Source organism: Triturus cristatus, chromosome 3_2 (assembly GCF_964204655.1).
Source record: "Triturus cristatus chromosome 3_2, aTriCri1.1, whole genome shotgun sequence".
NCBI classification, from domain to species: Eukaryota; Metazoa; Chordata; class Amphibia; order Caudata; family Salamandridae; genus Triturus; species Triturus cristatus.
Genome location: NC_140584.1, coordinates 1,236,869,061 through 1,236,881,359, shown reverse-complemented (window position 1 = coordinate 1,236,881,359; position 12,299 = coordinate 1,236,869,061). Strand labels below are relative to the sequence as shown.

The 12,299-nt window shown below is 45.6% G+C and overlaps 1 protein-coding gene across 4 annotated transcripts in view; it reads left to right on the top strand.

Annotated features, from left to right (window-relative positions):
• Nucleotides 1-12,299, top strand: part of LOC146859552 (CD5 antigen-like) — a 721,628-nt gene that overhangs the window by 94,513 nt on the left and 614,816 nt on the right. For all 4 annotated transcript variants that reach the window (XM_085650250.1, XM_085650252.1, XM_085650249.1 and 1 more), the window contains one exon: nt 5,855-5,905. In XM_085650250.1, coding sequence (XP_085506376.1) covers nt 5,855-5,905 — 51 coding nt within the window. The remainder of the gene's footprint in view (nt 1-5,854; nt 5,906-12,299) is intronic.

Here is a 12,299-nt window from a genome sequence, read left to right as displayed (position 1 = left end):
AGCAAGTTTCACTCGGAACCTTGCTCCATCACAGGGAAGGAACAAACTATTGTAACTTGGGCCAACCCGGACATAGACACAAGCGTTACATTGAAAAAGAACAATTTGCAGAATGGGGAATCGACATTAATTTTACAGGCACCCACAAAGAACATGCCCACGATTAGCATACTAAGGTGGACCCGCCGAGTAGAGTGCACCCTCGAACAAGCAAACATGAACATCCAGTGCAGGGTGATGGTTCATGCGGGGGAGACAGGTCACTTCCATTCTCCACGCCTTCTCCCCCTTTTGCGCTCCACCCTCCCCAAATTCGGCCTATTGGGGCTGGGTCGCCTCCAACTTGGCCGACAAAATTCAGGCCCCCATCAAGTAAGGAACCTTGACCGTCAAAATTCAGGTCTTCTCCAAGAAATGTGTCTGTCCAGCATGGATGCACATCAGCTCGCCCCCAACCATTAAGCATCATGACTTGGAATGTTGCTGGGATGATCAAGGTTCTGCAAAGCCCATCATTGATCACATTCCTTGAAGAGGCCGATTTAACCTGGGCCCAAGAAACATGGGCAATCGCATCCATCCCATTAGCAGGCAATGCAGAATACTTCAAACCTGAAACCAAGGAAATGTATTTGGGAGACCCGCCGGGGGTATCTCCATATACATTAAGCATGCCCTGAAACTACAATTCACAGAGATAAAGAATCCCTCTGACATGTTCCTTGCTGGTACTCTGAAAGGCCTCAACATGGTAGACGTCTAATTACCAATATTTTTAATCAATGTAGACTATAATCCCCATGGGAAGAACTCCATGGATAAGCTCATTCGGCTGATTACACAAATTGAAACCCTGCTCACACAATTTGCATCCATGGAGCCCATCATTCTTGGGGACTTTTACGCACAATGTAGGGGAGCAGTCATCTGATGGCAACCCTTCTAAGGGTACCGGGAGATTTAATGTCCTTTTTCGGACATATAATTTGGCAACAACTCATTCTTTATGTATAGCATCCAAGCCAGGGCTAATCCATGCGCCTACCTACAACAACCACACTACCATAGATTACATTTTATTAAGTGAGAGGCTACGAAAAGATATGCTAAATTATGCAGTGCTCCCACGGAGCGAAAGCGATCATGCCGCCGTACTGCTACATTTAACCATCACAGCGAAATCCCGTCATACCCTCTGCCCTATTGGAGCGTCCAAGAGTGAAGATCCTCAGAAGAATTAAATGGGGCCGGATGTCAACCAACAAATTTGACTCATGGAAATCGACATGGACTGGCTGGCAGACCGGCCCAAATAACTTGGACCTTATAGGTGAATGGGACAAACTTGCATACGAACTACCTTTGTTGTTCTGAGGAAGCACCACCTACAGAATAGCAATTAATCCAACACATTCCCTGGGTCAAGTTCCAGCGATCAAGCAATGTGCCAAACAACTAAACACCAAACGAAGGGAGTATGAAAAGAATGGGTCGGAGTCTGCCAAAAAGCAACTGAAATTAGCAGCAAAGACCCACTCCCAACAGGTTTGGAAGGCAAAACGTGAATCCACAGAGGCAAAATGGCTGAAGATCTTTGCGTTGTTGGCTCTGTGCAAGTCCCAAGAATTCTGGCAATATCTAAATAGTCTAATCCACAGGACTTACAGCAGAGAGAACCCACTTGATGTGGACACTTGTGTAGCTCATGTGAAATCTCGGTACACGGTCGACTTGAAAGTAACTTCTCCAAACAGTTCCACAGTACCATGGGGGGGAATGGATAACATCACAGCAGAGCCCACCAGATCCCCGGTTGATCTAACTGTTCCAGGTAAGGCAGTAGTTCGTACCGCCCTTAAAAAGATTTGGCATAATGGAGCGCCCGGCCGCTCTTCAGGGAGGACATGGGCTTTTGGTCCTATATAGTAACAATGAAAAATCTTCCCTTGGACTAACTACCAACCTTTAAACCACATACAACCATCCATCAGGCAAGATCCTTTCATAAGTGTATACTTTCGACAATCCCACGTATAATTATAAAAATACACAAAATATATATGAAAATCACAAAAATGTATTTAATGTACAAAAACAAAGACCGATAATACAATTCTTAAAAAACAGCAAAACACCTTCCACAATTCATAAAAATATTTCATATGGCAAATCCATCAACAAAATAAAGAGAGAACAACAAGTGACATATTAAAAATCATCAGAAAACAGTTAATTCGATTGAATCTATATCGTAGTCATATCATATAGAAAATCTTTTGACTCAATAGTTCCTCAAATTTAACACCCCTGAAGCATTGACGCGTTTCGGTGTGCAAGCAACTATAGCACCACCTTTATCGGGACTTTTGACGAAAATTGGTTCTTTATAAGGAATAGCACATAATCATGTGTGACTGTATTAAGAATGAATAAAATACATATGTCAAATATTATATAAACAATGTGCCTATCATCAAAAGTAATAAACAAAAACATTTTACAGAATTCTGTTACTACAATGTTCCCTAAATTATTAAACATTCCACAGGACATTGCATCATATTTATAATTATAGCAGGGTTGTCGAAAATCGGTTCTATGTAACAGCACACATTCCATACCATTAAATCAAAAATAATCTGTCATAAATACAATTAACCACCGAGTATAGGAATTCAATAATCCGGTCTCAATTTCTTACATCAGTTATATCTTCCGACTTCTGGCCAACTTAATTATGTAAGTGTTTTTCATGAAAACATCTAAGATTACATTTCATAAACAAGCCAAGTGTAGATGCACATACCTAAGAAAATGGATATTAAAGGGCAGATCTTAATGTCTGTTTGATTTTCCCTTAAGGTTCTTCTAAATAGACATTGGGTTGTCTAAATAGAAACAATAAACATGGGGGCATATCTACAACGCGGCGATAGAAAATTATCACCACTTTTGCGGCTGTTTTCGGCCGAAAAGCGGCGATAATTTTATCGCCCAATTAGCAAGCTCACACTAACGCGTGAAACCTTGCGTTAGCGCAGGAATTCCTAACGCCCAGCTTTGCATCTTTAATGAGATGCAAAGTGGGCGTTCCTGACCTAACATGACAGGAGAAATGTCGCTAAGCGACACTTCTCCTATCATCAAGCCCCACGCCATGAAGCATAGCGGCAAGAAAAGTAGCGATAACCCCTGTTATCGCTACTTTCCTTACGCCTGCTTCAGGACTGACTTAGCCATGATATCCTATGGAAGGTGGATATCATGGCTAAGTTTGTGAGTCCCTATCAACAAGCTAACGTCACATTTCGTGAGATTATCGCTGGGTTTCCAGTGATAATCTCACGTTAGGAAGTTAGCGCTAGGATTTTTATCGCTTTTGAGATAAGCGTTGCTAATAGCACGCTATCTCAGCGATAAAAAATCACGCTATCCGGCGATAATTATCCTAGCGCTAAGTGCTCTTAGCGATAATTATCGCCGGTTGTTGCTGATATGCCCCATGGTGAGCCAAAGCCCGCATATTGTAGATAGATTAACTAATAATACTACAAATCTTTAGGTTACCACATCTGATATAGTGTGATTATGTATTAACGGCTGCTTCACCTAACATGAGGGAAAAGGTCGTGCTGTAAAGATATGGAAAAAATATGTATACAAAAAGGGAACCATATGAGCCCTCCGAGACAGTTAGCTGAATGATATATTTATTCAAATTAAACTAAAGGCCACACGGGGGCAGCATAACATCAATCTAATGGTGCCTACTTTAACGTCTTTCTTGTTCAAGACACCCTCGATAGGTCATCCCGAGATTAAAATCCGTAAAATATTTAGCTTATTCTCTGGGGGGCATATCTACAAGGCGGCGATATAAAATTTCGTCCGAAAAGCGGCGATCATTTTATCGCTATATCAGCAAGGTCACGCTATCGCGTGAAATCTTGCCTTAGCGCCTGAATTCCTAACGCCCATCTTTGGATCTCTAATGAGATGCAAAGTGGGAGTTCCTCCCCAGGATAATGGGAGAAATGTTGCTAAGCGACATTTCTCCTATTATCAAGCCTCATGCAAAGCAGCATAGCGACAAGAAAAGTAGCGATAACTTCTGTTATCGCTACTTTCCTTGCGCCTGCTTTGAAACTGACCTAGCCATGAAATCCTATGTAAGGTGGATATCATGGCTAAGTATGGGAGGCCCTATCAGCAAGCTATCGGCAAACTTCGTGGGATTATCGCTGGATTTCTAATGATAATCACACGTTTGGCAGTTAGCGCTAGGATTTTTATCGCTTTTGAGATACGCGTTGCTAATAGCACGCTATCTCAGCGATAAAAATCCACGCTAGCCGGCGATAATTATCCTAGCGCTAAGTGCGTTTAGCGATAATTATCGCCGGTTGTTGCTGATAAGCCCCCGGGTTTGTAAAGTCTCTGAGGCATATTATCAAGACAGGCGATAAAGATTTCGCCGTTTTAACGGCAGAAAACTGATTCTAAAATGGCGCTAATGGGCTTGATAATATGCTCTATGGAATTCCATTTGAAGCCCATGTTGGATGTGAAGGACAAATTCAATTAATTTAGCATACCTTCACATCGTATAATGTATGCAAATGGAGTCTTCTTTTGCACGTCTGCTTTCGTGATTTGTTCAAAACCGATTTCAAACGGTACCTACGTGTATCGCCATTAAATTATATAACAACTCAAGCACGTGCCCCTGGCCTTCCCTCAGTTAGGAGCCAGACTCTCGGGCGGTCGCGTTCTATCGCCACCACCCGGGGCAAGTTCCCGGTGTCCCCTGGCTCGCCTCTCATATTTGCTATCATCCGACCCCGCTCTGCAATCGGGGAATGTCTAATGTCTGGGTGGGAGGCTGTTCAAATCCTCATTCTACCCCATTTACGAGCATCACCTGGGAGGCACGAGCCTGCCCAGTTACAACACGTCAGTTCACGACGTGTTCTCCCACACTCACGAACATACACGAAATACTACGCGTGTTCAGGATGTGAATGTGGAAATAAACTATCCTAAAATTAAATCTGATTTGATATATATTGAGACACAGACAGACTATGGGGCAAATCATCAACGGGTAGTGGTAAATATCGCGAATCCCGCTTAGCGCAAATTTGATTATCGCCGTCTATCGCTGGTTTACATCGCTGTGTTAGCGGAGTATTAACAATGCTCTGCCACCAGGCGATGTACGATAATCCTCATTAGCGTGTGAAATCCAGCGATGATTTCACACGATAATGAAAAGATTGATAATAGGGGAGTGTGGACGTAACCAGACGATCCACCTCCCATAGAAAATATGGCTAAGTCAACTTTCAAGCAGGTGTAAGAATCCGGCAATAACCGCAGTTTGCACGGAAATTTTGGTAGGGGATGGTGCTCTTCAGAATCGCTCGGGAGCAGAATGTCGCTAGTTCCCCATGCCCCTCCCAGCTTTCCGGGCAACGCACCTGTTAATGCAAGTTCGCCCTAATAACCTAAGAGGGTGAAAGGGGATGGGACAGAGAAGAGACAGTCACTTGCGTCTTTTTCTTTCTTGAGTGTTGTCGTTCTTTCTATCTTCTCTTTTGGTGACAGATGTGTTTATACTGCAAAAGAAGTATTCACCTTAGTTGTGGTCTGGTCTATTCCTACACCCTACCCTGTTTATATTCGTGTGTGATCTTCTTTCTCTGTATACCCACCCTGTCTAGATGTGACCAATGCTCCTCTTCTGGTTGGGGGTTGTCTTGGTGTGTCATCTGCTGTAATGCAACAATTAGTTTAGACTTGTTTTGCCTTCTATTTATTTTAACAGATTCTCCTTATTATCTTATTCCTACAGGTTCTCTTACCCAAGATTCAACCAATGATGCCTTAACTGGATTCTGGATTGGTAAGTAGGATTTCTTCCTAAAACATCCTAAATCAAACCTCTATGTATCTCTCAATCCTTTTTCATAGTCATAATTCTCTGCTCTCCGTAGACCTTTCTTAACTAAGGGGACTCTGAACTGTAAGCCTTAAAACTACCTACACTCGTTCGAGTTGTCCTTACTAAGACTTCAATACTGTATGCAGTGCTGCTGGTATGCACTATTCTGTGGTGAAGTATTTCCCCTTGCTGCCTGTGCTGACCCTTCCATTCACCGCTATTGATACGATGTGCTGATGCTTCTGCTAGTAACTGAAACTTGTGAGTTACGCGGCTGACTGAGAGTTCGGTAATTGCCGCTCGCTTCCTACTGACTTTCTCATTAAAGACAACTACTTTTTAGTTATCGTCAGCATAAGACGCAATGAACAATAATTCTGGGGTAGTGTTTGCGTGTTTATTTCCAGACACGCAAGGCTAAAAAAAAAATGCCTTTTATAATTGAACCGCAAGCGCGCAGGAAACTCTAAATGCGGAACAGTCTTACTTATGTCAGGAACCTGGAACTTGAACTCCTGGAAATACTCGACGAAAAAACTTTTCCCTCACTAAACTTCGCGACGCAAATCTGGTTGACCTCCTCTCCTCAAAGCTCTGGTGAAGTGCACCACTCCAATGGGCTGACACCTGGATCCTGATGATTCCTATGGAGCGCTAGAGCGCTAACCTGCTGCTCAATCGTTCCTAATGTAGCGGCCGTCTTAGATTCTAGTCTGCCTTTATTTTGTTTTACTGTACAGTGTTGAATGCTGGGGAGCAGGACATTCGTCCTAACCGTAAGGTTCTTTTTAGAATATGGCCTGCTGGTCCTGACACTTTTAAATCGCAACGCGGTTCCGGGGTCGCCTTGTAAATACTGTGATGTCGTGTTAGCGACATCTTTCATGTTGTTTCATGGCAGGAACGCCTACTCTGCATCTAATTAGCGATGTATATCGCTAAGATGCAAAGCGTCAGGGAAATAGCAGCTAACATGCGCTAATTCATGTTAGCGCCGCCTTGATAATTGTGCGATAAATAAATCGCCGCTTTTTCGGCCGAAAAATCAGCGTTATGTCCCTTGATAATATGCTCCTATATCCTTTGCCAGTAAATTTGTTAAAATTGAGTTTAAAACGAATAGATGATATATAAAAAATGTTTTTTTTTAAAATAGCCAGCCACTACTCAAAACAGCAGCTTCTATCTCGTGGCCACAAATAATAACTACATAAGCCAAGGGGCTTTTATGTTTTAATGCTAATTGGCAAAATATGAGAATTATTGGAACAAAGCTGATTTCTGAGATAGAATGAGAGTCCCATATACAATGATCCAATGTTATGCCGGCCGGTGCCACATCCAGTAAATCAATGCACATCGGGTACTCCCCACATCTGCTGTGTCCTTCCTATTGTACAGATCAATATTTAGATGCAGGTCGTAATTATAAAAAGCTGCAACCAAATTGAATAATTTGTATGTTGGAGATTCTCCTGTATATAGAGGCCTTCCTACAGCTAAGAACTTAATATTAAAACTTCCCTTCACTCAAGGATTGTTTTGGGTAAAGATGTAAACCCGGGGCACTAACTCTATACATAGACCCGTATTTTGACCCAATTTTGTCAAAAAATCCAAGGGCCCGATTCACAGAATTAACTTAAGACAAAATCCTAAACTTAGTACCATTTTGGTATTCACAGAATGCACTTACTACTTCTGGTATTCACAGAATGAACTTACTACTTTTGCGATTCACAGAATAAACTCACTACTTTTGGTATTCACAGAATGGATTTACGACTACTAACTTTACGTCCGCACTCGTCCCGGAAATTCCGGCCCGAAGGCGGAGCTTCCGGCCCGGAAGCGGCCTTCCGGGCCAGAGGCGGAGCTTCCGGCCCGGAGGTGGGGATTCCGGCCAGTGGCACATTTTCATAAAAGGGAGCAGCTTCGTTGAAGACATGTTGGTCTTCAAACTGGCCAACATATAAGCAGGCCAGACTGGGGGCACATGTGGCACCCATGCTGGTCCCCTTTAATTAAATTTACAGGTCCTCCTTGAATAGGAGCATATTCTCTTTCAATACTGATTCAGTGCACTCTAAAATAAACCCAGCACTCTACACACAGCATCATTCCCCAGGATGTGTTGAACAACTGATATTGTATCATCCTGGGGGATGTTGGTGTAGAGGGCAATTGGGATTGTGTATTAAAAGTAAATCCCTCAATGATGTTAATCATGTGGGCAGAGTCTTTGATATAAGACCGCTGGGCTTGCACTACCGGTCTTAAAAAGCTGTCTCTATATTTACTTAGTGGTTCCAGAGGTGAACCAATGCAGCTAACAATAGGTCTAAACTGGGGGTTATTCTCGCATTTGTGAATCTTTGGTAGGCCATAAATGGCTGGTATCGTGTCCTTACTTTTGGTTAAATATGTATATTCACTCGCCCTGATGAGTTAATTTTCTTTCGCTGAGGCTAAAAGATCGATCACTTTGGTTTTCAGACTTCACCAACATCTCATAGGAACCTTACGGTAATGTTCTTGTATGTTAAGCAGGTTCAGAATCCTCTGTTCATAGTCTAGGGTGTCAAAAATGACAACCCCCAAACCCTTGCCTGCAGGCTTGATAGTAATCTATACATCATTTGTAAGCGATATCATGGCTTCCCTGAGAGGTTTAGTTGTATTGTTATTAGTGGGTGGGGGGTTGTCCCAGATGTTATACTATTTGTTCAGAAATGTCACTGTTCTTGCTAACCATACCAACATTAGGAGTAAAAGTAGATGTTGGTCCTAAACCAGTAATGCTATTATCATTGGGACACTCTCTATTCTCAAAGAAACGTTTCAGTCTTATTTTTCGAAAGAATTGTAGGAGAGTAGGGTCTGCAATCCTATGATCACCCAGATTTTTTTGCTTTTGCTTCATTGGTTTACGACTTTCTCCGGCTGTGGGCCTGCCAATCAGACCCGCAGCCTAGCTGTTCTCTCTCGAAATTAACACACATGTACGTTAGGTGCATCCACTAATTGGAACTGGGCCACCTTGTCAGTCCCTGTCTCAGCATACCACAGGTATCCAGGGCATCGGTGTACCCAGGGCCTACCAGGGGCTGAAGCATGTATTATGCCACCCCTGGAATGGCCGCCCAAATCTGACACAACTGGCTGCACGACAGCTGGGGCCACGTGGTGTAATCACCCGTTGCTGTAGGTGTAGTATTCCTACACCTAAACCCTAAAAATGGACACATGGATTCCTATCAGTCACTCCTATAGCAGGCCTTATCAATCCTGAAGGCAGAGTGCAGGGAATCATGTGGGACGGTGCTCTGGCGCGAGCTGAGCCCGTCGACGGCTTGCGGAACCAAGCCCTAATAGCCGTTCCATGGTGACGCGGGCCAACTACTTTTAAGGCATTATAATCCTTGCGGTTATTTGCTAACTTTGGCATCGCATCACCTATACATGTCGAGTAAGGTGTCATACGAATGGGAATACGAACCCCTCGCCAGTCCTGGTGACGGGGTTAGCATTCCCCCCTTTTAGAGGGACACGACATGGAAGTAACCTTGAACCCCGGTTAAAGTTGACTCAAGCCTCAGCATCACAAAATGGATGCTGCCACCAGACACAAGTCTGACCTCCTGCTGCTGGGGGACCTTCCAGCAAGGGGAGCTTGGACAAAGGGTTTCCTGTCGAGGGCGGTGTTAGCACCGTCCCAGACAGGGTTTGTGTATCCCAGGTAGGCAGGGCTGAAAGGAAGGTGACTGCAAGTGGCACCCCGGTGCTCACTGTGCATAGCCCGGCTCAAACCAGTTTCGGGGGCACACCAGCCCCTGAGCTGGCGCGAAGCCGGACAAAGGATAGGGGTGTAACCACCCCCCTCCTGGCTCCACCCATAGGTAGAACCTAGTCACGGGCCAGCCCCTTTCTCTTAGAATAAAGGTAGGAGCGAGTCCCCTTCCCAAATTGGATAATCGGATAACTCCGAATCACGAACTACTTTCCACGAAAGGAACTCTTGACTATTTCTGAAGACTCTCCCTTGTGGCTAAGGAGTAGCCACCCTGCACCAGCAGGCACCATCTAAGCGCTTGCGGTTTGCTGTAAGTCTCTCCTACGGATCAAGACTGCCCAGCTCGACGAGACCCGAGTTCCCTGCCATCTCTGACCTTTTACCTCCCTCATCAGCTCAGCTGAGAGTCGTAGGTGTGACGAGACCTGCGGGACCGGCTATCTTCAGAACCGGCACGACGCTTATCTAGCACGCCCACCGAGGGACCCTCGAGTGAGTGCACCTAGGGTTTGAGAAGCCCTAACCCTGAGCAGCTCCAGCATCGAAGTCTGCCTCCCCAGCATCCCCGAGAACTGCGTGGGGGCCCTTCCGCTCCTTGTTGTTCACCGCGTTGTTCGACCACTTGCCGACCGGCTTGTGGCCCTCTTCACGACGCACCACGATTGTTTCATCACTAGTCTGGTTGCTCCAGACTGGCTCTTGCTCCCCTTCAACAGAGGAGTACCACGGACCCTCCTGGTCCACTCCCGACGCCATCTTGACTCCCCCGCCTGGGTGGCCACTGCCAAGATCCGCTGCCCCTTCCTGGGCCCAGCATCATCGACAGCAGACACCTTCGTGGGACAGCTCGCCCTCCATCCTGGTCGCCGCCGCGCCTCCTGGTCCGAGGAACAGCCGAGTCCGACGTCACCCACTCACCTGGTCGAGGTGACTTCAGCCGGTACCCTCCTGGTACCCACACGATCGCTGGCTAGCGGTTGAGAACTGAGTCCCCTCTGCTTTCAGGTTTTCCTTCACCACCGATCCAGGCTTGGATCGCTCTGAACATCGTCACTGGTCGCCTGCCAGCAACTTCTTCTTTCAGGCTCCTAAGACTACACGAGGACTCCCGACATCTTGACGAACTTCACGCAGCCGCAGCCTCCGGGCTAGGTAACTCGAGCATCTCGGTGCTCCATCGCAGGTTCGCTCTACAAGTGTCCAGTTCCTTTTTCGTTTAGTCCCACTGATCGGATCACTCCGGAATCAGTATCTCCAGACTCTAACCATTCGCATTTCACTGTTAGTGTAGATGGTTTCTCGTGCCCCTCGGGCATTTGTGTAAATTGTGCAACTGAAGTATTTTCCTAAGAGTTTTGTAGTGTGCTTAGCTCCCTGACTCATAAAGAGCCAGGGTAGTCTGGTCATAAATAAATATCCTTTTATTTTCATAACAACTTGTGTGGTGTCCTTTCACTTGGTGTTCAAGGGGTATATGTGATGGTAAACAGCTGGCTTAACACGCCCTCTAGAGTTTAGCCTAAGACTGCTCGTATCCACGCTACTAGGATAGCTGGTCTAAAAGGTTGACTTACAACCAATCATCAATAAGGGTCGTTTGGAATGATACACAGTGATCACTAGAATAGTGAGCACTACATATCAGGCCAACTTCTCACATTGGTGAGCAGCGGTTGGGATTTGAGCTTGCTGTTGTTTTACCACACACGTATCCTAAGAATATCGCAGTGAAAGATCACATAAGTACCCAGGTACATATAACTTAACTTAGAATACTCCGAGTTCTACTGAACCGGCTGTTGTAGTGTAACAGGGCTTAGCACACCCTGACTACAACTCTTAGCAAGGGATCAGTAGGTAAACCCATAGTGTAGGTAGGTGCAACACTTACACCTCACTAGAAAAGCATGTCGGTCCACGGAGAGTCTGCAGGGACTCCCTTAGTGGTCAGTGACCCTCCACAGGTCGTGTCACGATATGCAACTCTTAGCTTCAAGGAGATGAGACAACTGTGTGCCTCCCGGAAGCTAAACCAGGGTTCTAACCCTACCATCGCAATACTGATAGGTCTCTTAGAGGCGTACGATGCTAGGAGGTCCTCTAACCCAGGTCCCCCCAGTGCAGATGGGAACATGCCTCCCTTAGAGGGAACCCTCGGTGACCCAGACCTCGACCTCCACACAGAGGAGGAGGACGAGGACGAGTTATCGGGAGACGAGGCAGACAAAGGTCCAGTGGTAGTCGGCAGGCTTACAAGGACCAACTTAAGCAGGCATGAGAATGGAACTGGGGGAGCCCCGGGCCCACGCTCAAGCAGGCTTAACCTTGGGAACGGACGAGCTAGGTCTCTCTCCAGAGGCTCTGGCAGATCGGTTCATACACATGTCTCTCAGGCACCTTCTCAGAGAGGAATGAGTTCCCCTCAGAGGAGGGAGCATGAAGCGAAGATGCGGGAGGTCAATCTGAGGATCGAGCGGGAAGAACTTGCCCTCGCCAAAGAAAGACTTGCCTTAGCCCGAGAGCAGAAATTAAGTGGGTTAGATCCCACTGGTGGCAGCATTC